This window comes from Perognathus longimembris, chromosome 15, assembly GCF_023159225.1.
Source record: "Perognathus longimembris pacificus isolate PPM17 chromosome 15, ASM2315922v1, whole genome shotgun sequence".
NCBI lineage: Eukaryota > Metazoa > Chordata > Mammalia > Rodentia > Heteromyidae > Perognathus > Perognathus longimembris.
In genome coordinates this window covers 46,929,868-46,950,535 of record NC_063175.1, presented here as the reverse complement: position 1 = coordinate 46,950,535, position 20,668 = coordinate 46,929,868, and the positions used below count along the sequence as shown (strand labels likewise).

General features: G+C 45.3%; 2 protein-coding genes across 3 annotated transcripts in view; both read left to right on the top strand.

The window, feature by feature from the left end:
- Positions 1–7,216, top strand: part of Atp8b1 (ATPase phospholipid transporting 8B1) — a 105,651-nt gene extending 98,435 nt beyond the window's left edge. Inside the window, exons 24-28 of the mRNA XM_048363546.1 lie at positions 1,778–1,861; positions 3,298–3,543; positions 3,857–3,995; positions 6,107–6,237; positions 6,760–7,216. Of these exons, the coding sequence (XP_048219503.1) occupies positions 1,778–1,861; positions 3,298–3,543; positions 3,857–3,995; positions 6,107–6,237; positions 6,760–6,981 (822 nt within the window). The 3' untranslated portion in view covers positions 6,982–7,216. The remainder of the gene's footprint in view (positions 1–1,777; positions 1,862–3,297; positions 3,544–3,856; positions 3,996–6,106; positions 6,238–6,759) is intronic.
- Positions 1,303–20,668, top strand: part of Nars1 (asparaginyl-tRNA synthetase 1) — a 32,827-nt gene continuing 13,461 nt past the window's right edge. Inside the window, exons 1-3 of one of the 2 annotated variants that reach the window (XM_048363547.1) lie at positions 1,303–1,327; positions 15,532–15,584; positions 17,280–17,362. In XM_048363547.1, coding sequence (XP_048219504.1) covers positions 15,542–15,584; positions 17,280–17,362 — 126 coding nt within the window. In that variant the 5' untranslated portion in view covers positions 1,303–1,327; positions 15,532–15,541. Of the gene's footprint in view, positions 1,328–15,421; positions 15,585–17,279; positions 17,363–20,668 lie in introns of those variants that run through there. The other variant, XM_048363548.1, reaches the window with a different exon arrangement.

Sequence of the window (20,668 nt, the reverse complement as noted above, 5' to 3'; positions counted from 1 at the left end):
AGTTACTCAGCAGGCTGAGATCTGAGGATTGAGGTCCAAAGCCAGATAGGACACAAAAGTCTGTGCAATTAACTAGCAAAGGGCTGAAAGTGGAGTTGTGCCTGGAATGGTAGTGTTGCTGTACCCAGTATCTTATTTCAGTGTCAGCCATACCTTGATAGTTGAGGATATAATTAAGGCTATAGCTTATGTTTCTAGAAAGTTTCTGGAACTTTAAAAGTATTTTATTTACTTTAGCAGTTCTTTTTTTTTTCATTTTAGGTTATTTCTCCATGTTATTTTGCTATACAATTAAGTAGAAAATTATTCAACTGAAAAAGAATAAAATTGTATTTGATTAAGGCTAAAGAAAGCATATAAATTTCATATGGAGTCTAGCCATGGTAGTGCATGCCTGTAATCCTAGCTACTTGGAAGGCAGAGATGGAGGATAGTGGTTAAAGTCCAGCTTGGGCACAAGAGTTATTAGCAAGACACCATAGTAACCAACAAGCCTAACATGGTTGTATATAATTGTAATACCAGCTATGTGGGAGGTATAACTAGGGAGTATTAGTCTGAGGCTGGCCCTAGGCAAACATAAGAGGCCCTAACTTAAAAACAACAACAAAGCAAATCAGAGCTGTCCACGTGGATTAAGTGGTAATATGCCTAGCAAGCACTAAGGCCCCAAATTCAAACCCCAGTACTGCCCAAAAAAAATTTTTTTTAAGAAATTATGGATGATAGTATATCATCACGAACCCATTTGTTGTTTCATTGCTTTTGCTGTTGTTGAGGTGGGATGGTGCATACTGACTATGCCAAAATGATTCAGCAGAAAACTATCACTAGTGAAAAATAAAGTAACATCAGTGCCTATGGTTCTGGAGCCTTCGCTGGCACTACTGTGCTGTGGAGTTGAAGGAATCTCAGGTCGAAGGCCAGGTGCAGCCTTGGAGCAGGGCTGGTGGCCAGCTCTGGGTGGGACCGCATATAACAGTCCCCTGTAGGCTAATTCCTCTCCCATCCCACCCTAAGGGATGATGTGTACAGTTCATCCCTTCCAGAAGCAGCTGGTTTATATTCAGCCAAGCGTTTTTATAAGATGCTTTCATGAAAATGCTGGCCTTGAAAAATAAAAGTAAACACAAAACCTGACAGTCTTTGTGCTTCTGAAATAATTTTAGTGTTTTTATTTAATTATCAGAAAGCTTTAAAAGTTTCCTAGTTCAGTTTTAAGTATTTGAATTCATTAATAACAAGGATTGTTAAATGAATTCTGGCTTGTCTTCTAGCCTTCTTGATCAGAATTTTGTGTGTGTGTGTGTGTGCTTGCACGCGTGCATGCGTGTGTGCACACATGCTGGTATTTGGGCTCGAACTCAAGGTCTGGGCACTGACCCTGAGATTTTGTGCTCAAGGCTAGCGCTCTACCACTCGAGTCACAGCTCCACTTCCATTTTTCTGATGGTTAATTGGAGTTAAGAGTCTCACAGACTTTCCTTCCCGGGCTGTCTTTGAACCTCCATCCTCAGATCTCAGCCTCCTGAATAGCTAGGATAATAGACAGGAACTACTGGCACATAGCCAGGACAGTCTTTTATTGAACAATTTTTGGAGCATTACTCCCCACTACATTTATGGCAGGGGATGGAGGAGACCGTGTTTCTGTGGAAGGCCTGTGGCTCTGACCACCACACAGAAACAACCTTCTATGCAGCTCAGGGGTAGATGAGGGCTACCTGTGAGTGTGGGTGCATAACGAAGCCTTGGTCATCCCCCACCTCCTCCACAGACTGCCTATGAGGACTGGTTCATCACGCTGTACAACGTGCTGTACTCCAGCCTGCCCGTGCTCCTCATGGGGCTGCTCGACCAGGTAAGCGCTTTGTGCTGGGGGATCTGGGCAGACCCACCGCCATCAGAGCCGACCACCGAAGGTTCTCGGGCACATCCTTCTGCCTTTACGTTGGCAAGAATCCATCTGTGCTTTCAGACAGAGTCCCAACTGAGAGTACAGGATGTCTGTATATCACAACTTGTTCAGGTTGTGGATACATTTTAACATTTTCTAATGTTTATGTCTACGTTTCATCTAAAGGATATTCTTAGAGGAAGTGTTTTAATCGATGAAAAGAATTAACTGGTTCCTGGGCACCACCAGCTCATGCTTGTAATCCTAGCGCCTCTGGAGGTTGAGATCTGAAAATCTTGGTTCAAAGCCAGCCTAGGTAGACTATTCCACAAGACTCTTACCTCCAATTAATGAGCAAAAAGCTTGAAGAAGCATGAATCAGCAGGGCACTGGCCCATGAACCAAAAAGGCAAGTAAGGAATTGGAGGCATGGCCCAGTTGATAAAGCGCTAGCCAGTGAGCAAAAGATTCAGATAATGAGTTAAAGTCCCAGCCTCAGACCTAAAAGAAAAGAAAAAAAGCCACGTGAAAGCACAAGGTACTAGTTCAAGTTTTGGCACAGCATATACACTAAAAAGAGTTATCATTATCATATTATTATTATTGTATTTTTTTGCCAGTCCTGGGGCTTGAACTCGGGGTCTGAGCACTGTCCCTGGCTTCTTTTTGCTCAAGGCTAGCACTCTGCCACTTGAGCCACAGCACCACTTCTGGCCATTTTCTATATATGTGGTGCTGAGGAATTGAACCCAGGGCTTCATGTATATGAGGCAAGCACTCTTGCCACTAGGCCATATCCCCAGCCCAATGTATTGGTTTTTATATGACCATTTTCTCCCTAAATTTGAAGTATTGTCCCTTCTTTACATTTGAAGTATTTTCTCCTCTCTACATTGGGCGGGGGGGGGGGGGGCATCTTAGGGTCTGAACTCAGGGACTGGGTGCTGTCTCTGGGCTTCTTTTGAGCAAGGCTAGCACTCTACCACTTTTAGCCACAACTCCACTTCCAGCTTTTTTGGTAGTTTATTAAAATAAAGTCTCATGGACTTTCCTACCAGGGCTGGCTTTGAATCACAAACCTCAGATCTTAGCCCTCTTGAGTTGCTAGGACTAGAGGTGTTAACTACTGGCTCCTGGCCCTTCCTACATTTTAACCATTCATTTATTTTTTCATTTATAAGTAGCAAAATCATAAAATCTTACCTAGCCTCTCTGAGTGAAATAGCAAGTAAGAATGGACGAAAGCCATGAGGCAGATCTCTGTATATGCACAGGAAATATCACACCTTGCTTTGCAATTGCTACCTAAAACTTAACAGCAGATAGCGCATGGTAATGTATCATCTGATGACTTTCACCTCATGGACAAAGTATCACTCTCATTTTGTTTTCCCCTGAAGGATGTGAGTGACAAACTGAGCCTTCGCTTTCCTCGGTTGTACATGGTGGGACAAAGGGACTTGCTATTCAACTATAAGAGGTTCTTTGTCAGCTTGCTGCACGGAATCCTAACATCCCTGGTCCTCTTCTTCATCCCTCTTGGAGCTTATCTGCAAACCGTGGGGCAGGATGGAGAGGCCCCTTCCGACTACCAGTCTTTTGCCGTCACTGTTGCCTCGGCGCTCGTCATAACAGTCAATTTCCAGGTATGTAGCTTTTCACAACTGTATTTGGTATCTGTTGGTACCTGTAGGTATGTAGGCTGAGTCCACAGGCTGTTCTTCAACGGACCCTCTGTCACTTCACAAAAAATAAGGACGCTGTTTTCATCCCCCTCCCCACCCCATGCACACTTCCTCTTTCTTGCCTAAGTCAAGGATGGTTTGGTTTCTGATGGTTTTATACTCAGACCAAATCATGACCACATTGCCAGATTCCATTTTCCAAGTTCTTAGATCCTTTCTTTCTTGCTGACTCCCCCAAAATGAGTGCTCTGTTTTTTCTCTGGTTTCCCAACAGATTGGCTTGGATACTTCTTACTGGACTTTTGTGAATGCTTTTTCAATTTTTGGAAGCATTGCACTTTATTTTGGCATCATGTTTGATTTTCATAGTGCTGGAATACATGTTCTCTTTCCATCTGCATTTCAATTTACAGGTTGGTATTTTGGAAATTCCAAAAGATAAGGGTATAGATAAATGTCACTAGCTTGGATATTAACTTAAGTTCCGGGTAATTTTTTTTAAAATATGAATAAAGTAAATTACATGTATGGTAAATATGTATATGGTAAATTATTACTACATAAAATTCATGTTCTCACATGAAATTGGTGGTGGTAGGGTAGTAACAAGTTAAGATAACACTAAAGTACAATTATGCATCTGTGAAATGGATATCTGAAATATTATAATGCCAAGAAAAACCAGATGCTGGTGACTCACTCCTGTAATCCTAGATACTCAGAAGAATGAGATCTGAGGTTCTTGGCTGAAGCCAGCCCAGGAAAAAAAAAAAAAAAAAAAAAAAGCCCAGGAGATTCTGCTCTCCAATTAATCAGCAAAAAGCTTTGAGTGAAAAAGCCAGGCAAGATCAAGGGGCCTTCAGTCCGAGCTCCAGTTCTAGCATTAAAAATAATAATAGGTCTGGGAATACGGCCTAGTGGTAAAGTGCTTGTCTCGCGTACATGAAGTCAATTCCTCAGCACCACATAAACAGAGAAAGCCAGAAGTGGCGCTGCGGCTCAAGTGGCAGAGTGCTAGCCTTAAGCAAAAATAAGCCAGGGGCAGTTCTCAGGCCCTGAGTTCAAGCCCCAGGACTGGCAATAATAATAATAATAAATAAATAAATACATAGACTAAGAAAAGCCTTCCCCCTTTTTCCTACATAAAACCTAATGCTTGTAGTTATTAGAAAATGGATTATATATCTATTTCTTCTAGTTCCATATTATAGTTAAATATTTCCAAAACACTATCTAAAATACATAATAGATAAAAAATTTTCCAAAACAGTATCCTAAATACGTAATGGATGATATAACTCTTCATATGGTTTAACCAGGTTTTCCCACTTGTGTAAAATACTCCAAGATAAAAAAACACAGAAGCTGGGTATTGATGGCTCACGCCTTTAATCCTAGCTACTCAAGAGGTTGAGACCTGAGGACTGCAGCTTGAAGCCAGCCAGGGCAGGAATGACCATGAGACTTTTATGTACAATTAACCACTCAAAAACTGGAAGTGTAGCTATGGCTTAACATGGCAGAGTGCTAGCCTTGAGCAAAAGAGCTCAGAGACAAGGCCTAAGCCCTGAGTTCAAGCCCTACTACCAACAGGAGAAGAAAACAATAACAAATTTTAGCAAGATGACCTGTACAAACACTATGTCACCATTACATTTCTAATTACTAAAAAAGGCAAAAGGGCTGGGGGCTGTGGCTCCAGCTACTGGCTTCCCCAGTGACATTTTAATCCTAGCTAGTGAGGAGGCTGGGATCTAAGGACTGAGGTTCAAAGTCAGCCTGGACAGGAAAAGTCCATGAGATTCTTATTTCCAATTAATCACCAAAAAAGTCAGAAGTAGAGATGTGGAGTATGAGCCCTGAGCAAAAGAAACTCAGAGACAGCACTCAAACCTTTAGTTTCAGCCCCAGGACCAACACCAAAAAGCAAACACCAACAACAAAAAAACAAGGACAAATAGCCCAAAGAACTGTTAGATTTGCTAAACACATGAACTATCAGTAAGAGTTGGAGTCCTAAAACTCAAAAGCTATTTCTTTGGAAATAATGTATGCAGCACAAACACCAAATTGATAGAAAACAAAATAGTCATATGACCAATAATTAAACTCTATGAAATATATGAATAATTGCCAAATACTATTCAAACCTATCCTAACACTATTCAGTTTGCTGTGTGCATGTGCGCACACACTCGTGCACATGGGTGTGATAAGGTGAAGCGAAGGCTTGGTACATGCTACTGAGCTACACCAGCTCTAACTTGCAGTCTTGATCAAAGGCATGTTAACAAATGTACATGTTCCCTATTTGTTTGTTTATGTGCATTTGCTTGTTGAAAAGAACTGATCCTCCTTGTTTGACCTTGCTTAATCACATCTTAAATATTCATTCCTTGAATGTTTTGGGGAGACCAACATGGTTGTAATACTCACTACAGATAACCTACTTATGGATTATAGAACATGAACTCTGCTCTTAGGGTAAAGAGACCCCTGTGATTCAATCCCCATTTCTTTCCAGGCACTGCTTCCAATGCGCTGAGACAGCCATATATTTGGTTGACCATCATCTTGACGGTTGCAGTGTGCTTATTACCCGTGGTTGCCATCCGTTTCTTGTCAATGACCATCTGGCCATCAGAAAGTGATAAGGTAGAGAAAATATGTTCTCCCTCACCCCGAGAGCCCCTCGTAGAGATGAAAGCATTCCCCACCAGCACCTTCTATGCAGACTCTAGACTCACAGAATGTGTGATTAACAATGTTTTTTGGTGGGCTGGGGATATGGCCTAGTGGCAAGAGTGCTTGCCTCGTATCCATGAAGCCCTGGGTTCGATTCCCCAGCACCACATATATAGAAAATGGCCAGAAGTGGCGCTGTGGCTCAAGTGGCAGAGTGCTAGCCTTGAACAAAAAGAAGCCAGGGATAGTGCTCAGGCCCTGAATCCAAGACCCAGGGCTGGCAAAAAAGAAAAAAATAAAGAACAATGTTTTTTTACTTTCTCCTTAACTCCATCTTTCATAAAAAGGGGGTGGGGGGGAAGGCCTGCCGGTCTCCAAACTGTGGTTGGCCCTCGGGCCGGTGAGTTGGAGAGCCCGCAGGGCGGTGTGCCCCCCCCCCCCACTGTTCGGGGCGTCGGGTTTCACGCTCCCCCCCCCCCCCATCTCCTCCAGATCCAGAAGCACCGCAAGCGGCTCAAGGCGGAGGAGCAGTGGCAGCAGCGGCAGCGCGTGTTCCGGCGGGGCGCGTCCTCGCGCCGCTCGGCCTACGCCTTCTCGCACCAGCGCGGCTACGCGGACCTCATCTCCTCCGGGCGCAGCATCCGCCGGAAGCGCGCGCCGCTGGAGGGCATCGCCGACGGCCCCGCCGAGTACCGGCGCACGGGCGACGGCTGAGGAGCACGCGGGCGGGGCGGGGGAGACGGCTCTGCTTCTTTTCGAAGGCTCTCAGGACTCATCTAAAGAAAACTGCAAGGCAGGACACTACGCCGGACGGCCCCCCGGGGGGTGCGCTGCGGCGGCGCAGGGGCGGAGCCCCCGGGGGAGCCGCCGTTCCCGCGGGCTGGGTTGGTTACCCCGTCTCCATCCAGGACCCGCAGCGTGAGAAGCCGTCTTAAATTGCAGTGCGAATGATCCCGGCATTGTAAGATTGCGGTGACGGTTTCCTGTCTGGGAGCGGTTCGGCTCCCGCCCCCCCCACCCCCCCCCCCTTATCCACAGATTCCCTCCCCGTCCAGTCGATGATGACCGCCAGACGATCCCTGAGACCCACCACCGGGCGAAGCAGAGGGCGCCGGGCTAGCTGGCTCTGCGAGGCACTCAAGGGAAACTATGCATTGTGGGGGTGCACGGTTGCAGTCCGGGTTGGGGTCATCGGGTTAAATTGGAGCACCTCATGTACAGACTTGTACCTAGGAGCTTCCTGCAGTGCGAGCCATTTGACTCCTCCACCCTCGCTTTCTGAAAGCATCCAAGTGTTGATGGGCTTCAGGGGAAAAAAAAAATAATCGGTTTTTAAACACTGAGAATATTATTGATAGATACTAAGTTACATTTTTAAACAGGAGGAGTAAATTCTGGTGTTTTTGTGGAACAGTGAATTGGGTAACAAAAGATAATGGTAAAATACTATTTGTTTTGGAAATCCTACGAGAGCTAAGAATGCTTTCCTTACAAAGACAGGGCGAATGTTTGAACAAATAGAGATTACACAATTATTCACATATTAAGATACTACACGGGGCTGGGGATATGGCCTAGTGGCAAGAGTGCTTGTCTCGCATACCTGAGGCCCTGGGTTCAATTCCCCAGCACCACATGTATAGAAAATGGCCAGAAGTGGCGCTGTGGCTCAAGTGGCAGAGTGCTAGCCTTGAGCAAAAAGAAGCCAGGGACAGTGCTCAGACCCTGAGTCCAAGCCCCAGGACTGGCCAAAAAAAAAAAAAAAGATACTACATGGCCGGCTGCCCGCCCGTATGGCTGAGTAGTAAAGTTCAGGCCCTCAATTCAATCTCAGCACACACACACAAAAAGGGGGGAAAAAAATCACAAGGTATCCCAGAAATGTGCACAAAAATGTATCAATTAAAAGTTAAAGAACAGAAGAATGCTTACTTTAACTGAGCTGTGATTCCCTTTAACAGACACTATTATTTGTGTGTGAGCGCACACACTAGTACTTGGACTTGAACTCAGGACCCTGTGTTCTTGCTTAGCCAGGGCTCTACTTTCACCTTCTTTTTTGGTGATTGATTGGCGGTAAGAGTCTCATGGAGTTTCTTCCCAGTAGGAATTCAAGAGAGCCACTGGGCACCCGTTCTTTCTTCTAAACTTTCTTTCTTTGTTCTTTTCCTTTTCTTCCTTCATCTTTTTTCCTACTCTCTCTTGCCTTCCTTCCCTTCTATTCCTTTTTAATTGTTTTTTTTGGTTTTGGTTTTGCAGTTCTGGGCATGATTTCCATCCTTACTCTTAGGCTGCAAATGTGGAAATCTGCCCCTTGGAATATATGAGGAAATTGTAAGATGTGTACTTCATCTTTATATATGCAGGACAGGAAAACTTAATTCTAATTTTATAATGCATTTTGTAGGTATGATACAAGAATGTATGGCCACTGGATGGAAGGAAATTTCTGAAAGTTTACAACTTCATCTTGTAAATAAAAAGAATTGTATGTTTTTTCTTTTTTTACAGAAAAGTTTCTTGTGTAATTATATCAGTTTCAGATTTTTCTCTTGTTTTTTGAATTGTGGGAAAGGTTGGCAATGCAAATGTGTCAAACACTTTTAACTGTTGGGTGCAATATTAACAATTTTAAATGAAATTGCTTTGGATAAATTATTTCTATATGCTGTAAATCTAAGATTGAATGTATATTTTTGTTTAAAAAAATAAATGTTTTAGTAAAATCTCTGGCAATATAATCTTTTAACATATATTCATGTGTGGTATATTTTTATTTGTATATATTGCAGTTGTTACGGGGTTCGAGGGAGGGGATTTTCCGTCCCTCCCCTCCCTCCAAGAGTCCACCACTCAGAGACAGTCTCAAGCAAAAAGATGGATTTATTGAGGAAGCATAAATCGAACTGACCGGCCAGGGACTCAGCACAGACTCGGGAGCAGAAACAACACCCCTAAAGATGCAGGCTGACCCGCCAGGGACACAGTGCAGACTCGGGATCTGCCACCGTGACCCTGAGTAGTCCTCAAAGTGGGGTCTATAAAGGTAAAAGCGTAGCACAGAGGTAGGGGCTTGACGCAGGGGGTACAGCAAGCAACAAACAAGCCATTTACAAAATTTGGGGGTCAGGTAGACCTAATCTACTCTCCCCAACATTTCCTGCTATGTTTCCCTAATCAAGATGGAGTCAGCTCTACAACAGCACTGCTGGGGACTGAACATAGGGACTCGAGCATGCTAGAAAGCACTCTATCCTTGAGCTATACCCCTATCCCTAAAATAGTAAGTTGGGGCTTTTTACCAACTTTAAATATAGAGTGTATGACACAACGATCTAGTCCAAAGGATTTTTTTCAAAGAACTCCAGTGCTGGTTAGAAATAACGCCAGTAACAGGATAGTACATGTCAGAGTAAAAGTAATTGAAAAAGCTGTGGTTATTAGCATCACAGGCAGAGGGTACCAAAGAGTCTACTCCAGAGATAGGTGACTTTTCCAAATCACCTCAGCTCTTTGGAGCCAGAGTAAGAGGAATGGGGGAGTGAGCAAATAAACTTGAAATGCATGATAAATGGCTGCCAGGAAAATAAGCAAAGCAGAGTGAGTGAGGCAGGGGAGACGAGCAGGGAGGAAGAGGGAAGCTAAAGTTTGAGGCTAAGGGAAGTTAAAGGTAAGGACCTCCGTTCAGAACAAGTGATTGGCATCTGGCCACAAGAGACACCTTGACCTCAAGGAACAGTGATTAGACCTGGGAATAGGAGGTTGTCTGTCCACTGAGGTGGGACTTTCTGGGAGGCATGGTTAGTGGGGAGGCCTGAGGGGGCTGGGTTGGAGGAGATGGGGTAGGTTCTTAAGCTTCAGCAATAGATATGGATGCTGCTTGTGAGAGCTAGAAAATCCAAGGTGTAAGACATACCCCCCTTCCCCCCAAGGAATTGGGAGTTCCAAATGCCTTCTCCCGACATATTCTCCGAACACTGAGAGTTTCCTGGAAATGTCAATCAGTCCTGGCTTAAGGAGATTTCAGCTTTCTATGGTGGGTGGGGTCTAATTCCTCCTATACAGTGTTGGAGCCTGGGAGTAGGCTAAGGTTTACGCAAATTGTAAGCAGTTTACTGTTTAGCTTTCCCAGTAGGAGTTCCTCTACCACTTGTATACAAAATATTGTCACATGTGGAAGTTTGTACCTTACTATCTACACTTGCTTCCCTGTACAAGACCAATGGAAACCTTGGTGAATGGAACCTTGGAATCTGAAGCTGGCAGAAGGCTACTGGTCCCCTGGCACCCCAAACCTCATTTCCACAGCCGGGTCTCCCTTATTGCCTTGCTCCCAGTCCCAGTGGATGAAGGAACAGACAGCATGCATGCAACATGTGAAGTCTTGGGAAATGGTCCCTGAAAAATGGAAGACAATTCTCTGCCATACCCTATGGCACTGACATTGTGTGAGTGATATTTTAAATCAAAAAGCACCTCCTAAAGGTTCTTAGTCAAGCTCTGGATCAGAAATTGCTCAGGCATTACATGATTGCTATGAAATAATTCACAAGAGACCTCAATTCCATAGCAAAATGTACTCTAAAGGAACCTACATATATTTCAACATGCTTTCTGTGCTGTGAATGAAACTTAGGAGAATTGCAAAACAGCTTCTAAAACTGTCAGAATCTGACAGAACATTCTGGCTGTATTTTTATTTAAGGCTTACAACAATGAAGTATATCTTAGGGATGCTTAAAAATCAACACAGTACAAATGATTTTCTGGAATTAAAAATCACCTAAGTGGTCAATAAGCACATGGAAAGAAGCTCATCATTAGTAATCAGAGGGGAGCCAATCAAAATCAAAGAGGTCTACTTCACACAGTAGGATAACCACTAAAGAAAATATGTAGAGAAATTAGGACCCTCATGTTGGCAAGAATGGAAAATGGTACAACTAACCATACAAAACAATCGGGCAGGTCTTCAATAAATTACCATTTGTTCCAACAGTTCTGAGGTATAAACCCCAAAGAACTAATAACAGGTATCCAAACAAACACTTGGCAAGTAATATTCATGGTCAAAGTACATACATGCCAAATGTTCAAAAACAGGATAAATCAATAAAATGTGGTTTACACAGAAGGGAATACTATTTGGAATACACGATGTTTCATGGGTGAATCTGAAAGTGGCCAGGCTCAAAAGGTCAGTATGTGATGGTACATATATTAAAACATCAATTTACACAGTTAAATATTTATACTTTGTGGTATATTATTTGTACCTTTAAAAAAAAACACAAAACGCAGTTGTTTCAAAGAAAGGAAGGTGGTAGCCTGGCTCCAAGAATACATTCATAGGGGCTAGGAATATGGCCTAGTGGCAAGAGTGCTTGCCTCATAGACATGAAACCTTGGGTTCGATTCCTCACCACCGCATATATGTAGAAAAGGCCCGAAGTGGCGCTGTGGCTCAAGTGGAACAGTGCTAGCCTTGAGCAAAATGAAGCCAGGGAGAGTGCTTGGGCCTTGAGTCCAAGCCCCAGGACTGGCCAAAAAAAAAGAACAAAATAAAGAATACACTCATAGTTTTATCAAGAATCTGTAGAGGGGGCTGGGAATATGGCCTAGTGGCAAGAGTGCTTACCTCGTATACATGAAGCCCTAGGTTCGATTCCTCAGCACCACATATAAAGAAAATGGCCAGAAGGGGCGCTGTGGCTCAAGTGGTAGAGTGCTAGCCTTGAGCAAAAAGAAGCCAGGGACAGTGCTCAGGCCGAGTTCAACGCCCCAGGACTGGCAGAAAAAAAAAAAGTGTAGAAAAAGGCCAGGGGCTGGTTGCTCACACCTGTAGTCCTAGCTACTCAGGAGGATCTGAGGATCCTGTTTTGGAGCCACCCAGATCAGGAAAGCCCCTGAGGCTCTTCAATTATCTACCAAAAAATGGAGGAAGTGGAGCTGTGGCTCCAGGGGTAGAGTGTTAACCAAGAGCAGAAAGGCTCTGGGACAGTGCCCAAGCCCTGAGTCAAGTCCCAGGATCAGCAAAACACAAACAGAAAAGAATCTGTAGAAAGATACAAAAGGAACTAAAAGGGCTGGGAATGTGGCTTTGTAGTAGAGTGCTTGCCTAGCATGCCTGAGCCCTGGGTTCAATTCCTCAGCACCACATAAACAGAAAATGCCAGAAGTGACACTGTGGCTCAAGTGGTTGAGTGCTGGCCTTGAGCAAAATCAGCTGAGGGACAGTGCTCAGGCCCTGACTGAGTTCAAGCCTTAGAACTGGCAACAAAACAAAACAACAAAACCCCCCAAACCTAAAAGGGGTTAGAGGGAGTGATATTTTTTAAATGCAATTCTCTTAAAAAAAATTAAACTACATGAATATATTTACTCCAAAATGTAATAAATGCAACACAAAATAATTTTAAGCCCCCCCCGCCGCAAGGGCCATTAATATTTTTCCTGCTCAAATCACAAACTGTTCCCAGTTGAGACTTGCCCTTAGCCACAAATTTCCAACTGAAACAGCAACCCAACTCTTTGCTCTCCTGACTGACTCATTCAGGAGATGGTGACTTCCTGTTCAAGGGTATAGACAGAGAGCAGTATGTGGTTTTTGTTTTTTTGGTTTTTTTTTGGTCGGTCATGGAGCTAGAACTCAGGACCTGGGTGCTGTCCTTGAGCTCTTTCTGCTCAAGGCTAGCACTCTACCACTTTGAGCCCCAGCTGCACTTCTGGTTTTCTAGTGGTTAATTGGAGAGTCCCAGGGACTTTCCTACCTGAGCAATATGTTGTGTGTTTTGGGGTTTTTTTTCTTGGCCAGTCCTGGGCCTTGGACTCAGGGCCTGAGCACTGTCCCTGGCTTCTTTTTGCTCAAGGCTAGCACTCTGCCCCTTGAGCCACAGCGCCACTTCAGGCTTTTTCTGTTTATGGGGTACTGAGGAGTCCAACCCAGGGCTTCATGCCTGCTAGGCTAGCATTCTACCACTAAGCCACATTCCTGGCCCTGTTTTCCTTTCTTTAGTTCTGTTGTATGCCAGATTTTTTTAAAAATATATAACTTCTGGAACATCTGTTTGAAAAACTAGAGAATATACTATTTGTACTAGAAGGACCGGTTATACGTTTCAAGGGAGTTCTCAGAACTCACATGTAATGGCTTCAAACAACAAACAGATCATTGCTGAGGGCTGAGGCAATGGAAGGGTGTGTGGTGAGTCTGAGTTCATTCATGCTGGGGGAATAGTGGGCATTTGTGTGAGCGTGAAGGATGAGGGAAGGTAGGAAACCCTCAGCAGTTTGCTGCAAGACCATGAAAAGAAGAGCAAATGACTATCAATACCATTGGCATTATAATGTAGAAGACTTGCTGGGGGTCAAGCCGACAAGGTAATTTTGTGTGCCCGGTTCCTCTCCATCCTCACAGTAACTTTTCCAGCAAAATGGGTTTTTTTTTGGTTGTTGTTGTTTGTTTTGTTTTTAACATTCATGGCTGAAACATCTGTAGTTCAAGAGCTGAAGGGACTTGGATTGCAGTCTTGGGGACTAGAAAAATAAAAAGAGTTCCCTGTATTTCCAATGTATCTGGCTTCGGAACCTTTAGTTATTCCTTATCCTTAAAGAGTTTGCATCCAACGGGGCTTTAAAATGGTTTGTTTTTTTAAAAAAAATAAATTATCTAAGGACGGATATACAAGTCCACAAACATAAGCAGGATGGAAATGAAAGGTTCTCCGGGTATAACGAGCAAATGTGTGCTTAAATTTAACTCCACAAGGAAAAAAGACGAACATTCAGTACCTTAAACCCGATACTCTCACCACCATGGTAAGTCTCCCTTGGCTTGCGTTACTGATGTGAAATGCCCCGTTTTCTGATTGTCCCATCCATCTGTCCAGTAAGGGCACAGCGCGCGGCCCCGCTGGAGGCCGAGGGGAGGGAGATGATCCAGCGGCGTGCGCAGTGACCCTGGCCTCTCCCCGCTCCAAAGTGTGTCCACAGGGCTAAAATCGTGGAAAATCGGCTCCAGCAAGACACCGGCCACCCGGCTCGGTGGCTCGCTTGGTCGCAGCCGGAAGCGCAGCAACGCCACCTTCCGGCCACACGAGGTCAAGCGCTGTTCCGGAACCGGAAGTCGATGGGCGTGGTTACCCGAGGCACATGCGGAAGTAGCCCGGAGTCAGCATGGAGGCTCCGGTATCGTTTGCCCGGAACCTAGGTCGGCGGCCTGGCTACGGTGGGCGGCGAGGGCCATCCAGCGCAGGGACCGAGCCTGCGCACACCGTCCGCCACCTGAGGCTTAGCCGAAGGGGATCCGGATCCCGCGGAGAGACGGGGTTGATCCCGAGCGCGCCGAGGTGAAAGTTGTCTCCGGAAGAGGACGGTCCCTTAGCGACGCCGAAAGGGGACCGGGAAAGTGAACCGAGCCGATCGTTTCCCCAGTTAAGAAATAAAAGGTGCTGGTAAACTACTGTCTCCCCGGAAGAGGATGCTTTTAGTTGTGCGGGAGCTTCTGCTTCTGGAGGACGATCGCTGTCAATGACTGAATACCAGACCGCCTGAATAGCCTTTACACTTCGGGCTGGCAGCCGAGTTCCCGGAGGCCACGCCGGTGGGGAGTTCACTGGGTTTTATTCATACAAGCTGGTTACACACAAAATAGGCACGAATCAGACACAGACCAAAGGCCAGAAGGGCTGACAACCACTTCGGACCCAGTAAGCCGAGACGGGGACGTTCGTGCCCTTTCTATCGCTTCTGTATTGTCATGGAACATGATGCCTGGGGGGGGGGGGGCTTCCCTCTATCCATGGGCTGGGTCGCACCTGTCGGCCCCCAGCCCACACTCCCAGCGCTGGGGGGAGGGCCCCACCTTCTGGCCAACTGGCTGCTGGAAGGCCACTTTCCTACTTCAACGCCTTTCCCTAAGCGTGCTGTTTAAGACATAATGGTATGGGAAAAGGGTGTCCTCCGTTCACCGATGAGTTTACAGCAGAACTGGAAGTTGCCGCCGGAGAAGCTCGAGTCGTGAAAGGAAAGGGCGGGGGGAGGGGGGGCGGGGCCTCCCGTGCTGGCCTACAGACCGGAAGTGGCCGTCTGCCCTCATCCAAGATGGCGGCTCCGGCGCCGCTCGCCCAATGCTCGTCACCCACGGAGCCCGGAAGTTCGTCAGACTTCCAGGAACAACCTCTCCCCAGCGCTGAGCGACTCGGCGCCTCACAGTGGAGGAATCCGCCGGAGCGCTCGGGGGTGTCCCAGCTGCGGCGCGTGCGTGGGGGGTGAGATGTCCTTGGAGGTGACGAGAGCCACCGCGGGCATGGTGCTGGGTGAGTGGGGCTCGGGGTTCCAGCCTGGGGCAAACGCCCCGTTCCGTGCGGATCCCAGCTTGCCTGCGTACCCGGCGCGGCGTGTGGGACCACAGGGGTGGGGGCGGAAGGAGCGAGAGGCCTGCACCCAGCTGGTGGCCCACGACTCGGGTGTCCGGGGCCCCGCGGGACCCTCGTGTGACCCCCCCCCCCCGGCGGCTATGGCGGCCGTTCGGGCTGGCTCCCACCTGGAGAAATTCGCGACTCACCTGAGACTCCCGGGTTGGGGGGGGGGGCTCTGCCAGGGGCCTCAGCCCCCCCCCCCCACATGTGCAGGTCCTTCAGCTGATCTTCTCTGGAACGGGGTCTAGGAATTCCCTTCCTCACGTGCTCCTGCATTTCGTGTGGAGACCTGGCTCCCGTGCTAAGGTTGGAGAGCTCGGCTGATGCAACTTCTGCAGTTCCGAGAGGCCTTCTGCGGCGTGGCCCCAGGCTCTCCCGACATCCGAAGGGGGCTGTTTTTTCTTTAACTTGCCTATCTGTCATTGGCACTGGCGTGTCCGATTTGTATGCGTAATTGTATTTCATCCTGATACAGCCCTTCCAGACAAATACTGTTTTCCTCATTTTATTAATGGAGAAATAAGCAGGAAAGCATTCATTTAATGTACCCCTCTGCATTATCTTTTTGTTTTGTCTTTTTGCCATTCCTGGGAGCTTGAGTTCGGGACCTGGGCACTGTCCCTGGCTTTTATTTTGCTGAAGGCTAGCACTCTACCACTTGAGCCACTGCTCCACTTATGGCTTTTTCTTTATATGTGGTGCTGAGGAATCAAACCCAGGCCTTTCATACATGCCGGATGAGCACTCTACCACTAGCCACATTCCCAGCCCCAATTGTCTGTCTTTTAAGGTACAACATCCAAGACTTCAAATCTAGATTTGACCATCCCCAAAGTCCTAGCCTCCTAAGTTGGTTACCTAAGTAGGTAGAGGCAGTCTCACAAGTCAAGAGTCCAGAGTTCATTTGGAAAAGCTAAATTTGTAAACCGCGTTTTTTAGATGGGTATTCTTGGAATAGGGTATTTGGAAGATAATTACGTTGTTGATTTCTTTTGGACTGTGGTACTTTATACAGAACAGAGGCTTGTGGATAAGCTTGCTTGAATTTTAAAGTCACAGTTACTGGTGAGTGAAAGGATATGTCCCATCCCAGTCATTCCAGGGAACTATTTGGAGATAGTCACAGATAGGAGAAGGTTTTTTTGTTTGTTTGTTTTTGCCAGTCCTGGGCCTTGAACTCAGGGCCTGAGCACTGCCCCTCACTTCTTGTGGCTGCCACTTGACCCACAGTGCCACTTCTGGCCGTTTTCTATATAATCGAACCCAGGGCTTCTTGTATACAGGGCAAGCACTCTTGCCACTAGGCCATATTCCTGTCCCTGGAGAAGGTTTATAAGGAGGTTTATTAGTGGGGCCATATCTCCCTTGCGAGAGGGAGCAACATGGCCACTGCACCTTATCCAAATGGCAACTTCTCTGGGGCTAAAGGGGAAGTAGATAAGTCTTAATGGTGAGTAGGAGTGGCCCATCATAGTTCTAGGGCTGGGAGTTTAGGTATGGGTGGCTGGGGGCTAATGGGAGGGGCTGAGCACCTGAGGCTGGGGAAATGCTAACAGTAAATAACTGATAAACTTCTCATTTTTTTTTAAACAGCCGAGCTGTATGTCTCTGATCGAGAGGGCAATGATGCTACCGGAGATGGAACCAAGGAGAAACCATTCAAAACAGGTCTAAAGGTAGTATATCTTTAGGAAAATGACTCGGATTATTAATAACTTACATGAATGTGTAGCTTTTCAGAAAAGTGCTTTCCTAGTTTTAAAGAGAGTTTTCATAAACAGGAAAGTAAGGAGTGTTCACAGATGTGTTGCTTTAAGACTTAGGTGATCAGGTCTTCAGTTGATCTTTAGGAAAAGATTTAAGAATTCTTTCCCCTTTCTTACATTATTGCTATTTTGTACTGAGATTTGCAGTTGATGAAAGATTTAAGAGCTCTGCTAATATGACAACTAGACTTCTGCACTTCTGAGACCTTTTGCAGCATAATTCCAGAGTTTTGCTTCCTCATAAAAAGCACAGGGAACTGGTGTTTTTGTCACCTGTCCAGTGGCACTGACATGCCTAATTTGTAAGCTTTTTTGAACATTTAAAACAGATGTCATCCTTTCTTGTTTACGTTGGGGCATTGAACATTGGAATTGTTCTTCAGAGTTCAGTTACTAGGCTTTTTGCTTTTTTTCCTTACAAGTGGAAAAGAAAACTGCTTTTCCTCACTCAATGTTGGTTCACTGGTAGGTGATTCTAAAAAACCTCTTATGAATCTTCCACAATCCTGACATTAGCCTGAGCTCTGAGACTTAATTTGTATTGGCACGCTGAGAATGGGCCTCTTTCTTAGAGCGAGTTGTGAGCATCCATCTTGAAACTAGAATGCCAGTCTGTTGACAGCTTGGTATTACTCCGAACCTACAATCCTCACATAAGGCTAGTACATTGTCTGTAAGTGGGCTTTAATGGAAAGCCAAATACAGAGGTTCTTCAAGAGCTTAGAGCTCACAGCATGAGCTCCATCAGACTGTGTGTGGTAGGAGTGGACACAAATTAAACTGGAATGCTGGAACCCACTAGCCCCAGCTGTTAACTTGTGAGAGATGATTAAATATTCCTCTTTGGAAAAGCAGAGCCATGTTGCTTCTTTTTATATGCATTCATGCCTGGCCAATTTTCCTTTTTGTTGCTGTGCTCCAACATTTGGTCTATACTTATCCAATCTTCCCAGACTGGAAGCAAGTGTCCTGGGATTAACCATGAGGATATGCTTTGGTATGTCCTACATGTTACTTGCTTTTAACTTTGGGAGAGAAATCTGTCTCTTTTCTGAGTTGTAGGGGGCCTTCATAGGGCTCTCTACAATTTACAAGACTTTGCGAAAACCTCTGAAGGGTGTCACTGTTAACAAAAGTATGTGGTTCTGATTTGAAGGTTGTTAGTTTGGTTCTTTCAACTTCAATGATAGAAAAGCAAGGATCTATATGAACTATATCATATAGTACATGAATTCTAAATGACTAGCAAGTGCACTTGTGCATTGCTTAACATAAGCATAGAGGATAGTCATATGAAGTCAGCCATGATGATACTAAGAAATACAGTCTTAAGGGGGACCATGGTTGGATGTGCAGTAAGTACATCCATGACTGAAATGCCATTCAGCATTCAGAAGTAGTGGTTCAAGGACAGACTAACAGACAAGGTGGATATGGTGAGACTCATTTGTAATAATGTGTAGTTAGGAAGCAGGATTGTATATCAGCCCAAAAGCACAAGACAACATCTGAAAAATAACTGAAGTCAGAAGCATGAGAAGTGTGACTCAAATGGTAGAGTTCTTACCTACCAAATGCAGGGTCCTGTTCAAACTCCATCCACGATTGCCGAAAATGAAAAGAAGATGAATTTTTCCTTGAACGTTTTCAAAGATCCACACTCCCTTTATAGCAGAGAGTTGGGACTAATGACCTTTTAGGACAACTGCCAGGGCACAGCCGGTTCACACCTGTAATCCTAGCTACTCTGGAGGCTGAGATCTAAGGATCTGTGGTTTAAAGCTAGCCTGTGTAGCAAAGTTGGTAAGACTCTTACCTCTAGTTAATTACAAAACATAGAAGTGGAGCTGTGGTTCAAGTGGTAGAGCACTGGCCTTGAGCAGAAAAGCTCAACAACTGTGCCTAGGCCCAGATTTCCAGCCCCAGGACCAGAAGATGGGGGAGGGGGAGAGAAAAGATCTAAGATTTTTGTTTTGAACAACAAAGGACACTTTATCAAGAATTGAATGAAAGAAAATAATTGGAACAATTCATTACCTTCCCCCCTCCCTTTTTTATGAAGAAGAGAAATGGGAGATAAACTCACACATGAACTTTGCACACCTTTGGTGTGAGGAGACAGTGAGAGAGGAGGCTAATGATGGGGAATGGGTGGAGATTCTCCAGGAATTCGGTTGCTGACTCTTGCTTCCAGCTGTGTATTTTTCCATTCATCATCTGGGCCATTGTGTGCTGTCCTGGCATGGACTGGAGCAGTGTCATTTAGCATGCACACGGGGTTATCATGAACTTAGTGGAGGTTGTCTTGAGGTCACTCTGCCTACCACCTTAGAGCGATAAGCACGAGTATGGTAGAGTAGAAATTCAGCTGGATTACGGAGGGGTAACAAATCCCGAATTGCTCCTCTCCTCATTTCAACTCCTTATTCTTGAGGGATAGTGAAAGGCGAAGTTCTGCTTTGTGGAACTTGCATCAGAATTTGGGTGTTATTAAGGCTCATTCAAAGAGTAAAACTTTCTCTAGCTGTTGTCAAAATTGCCTGGTCGTGGGCCTGGTTGTTTTCACCCCTGAGCGATTCTTACAACTTTATGGCCTTCAGCCTTTTACTGAGGAATGAAACCAGACAGTTGAAGATTCGTGACCCAAAAGACAGGAGAAGCTGGACAACTGGTAGGGAGCCCCTGGGGGACAAAACCCGGGTAGCATGTGATGGGCTTCAGATACGAGCACCGAAAGAATAATCCATTACATTTCCTTTGTTGTTGTTTTTCCCCCTCAAATCTAGTGCTCTACCACTTAAGCAAACCAGCTCCATTTCCAGCTTTTTGATGGTTAATTGGAGATTGGAGTCTCAGGGCTTTTCTGTCTCAGGCTAGCTTTGAACTGTTAACCTCAAATCTCAGCCTGTTGAGTGAGGAGCTAGGATTACAGGCCTGAGCCACTGCCCTTGGCTACATTTTTTTTTTTTTTTTTACTTAATAACTTGACAGGCACAATGTTTGGAGTGGTAAGATAACCATGTTTTATATTCAACTAGTTAAACACACATCTATAAAACGTGTAAGTTATCCAGTGGTATGTGCTATACGGCATTGCCTAATGTGTTTCAGTATGGTCTCATTTAATTTTTTTATTGACGAAATGGAGCTTGGCCTTTTGTATACTTGGCCAATATTTTATTGAAGAAATTTCAATTCAGTTTCATGTACTTCCCT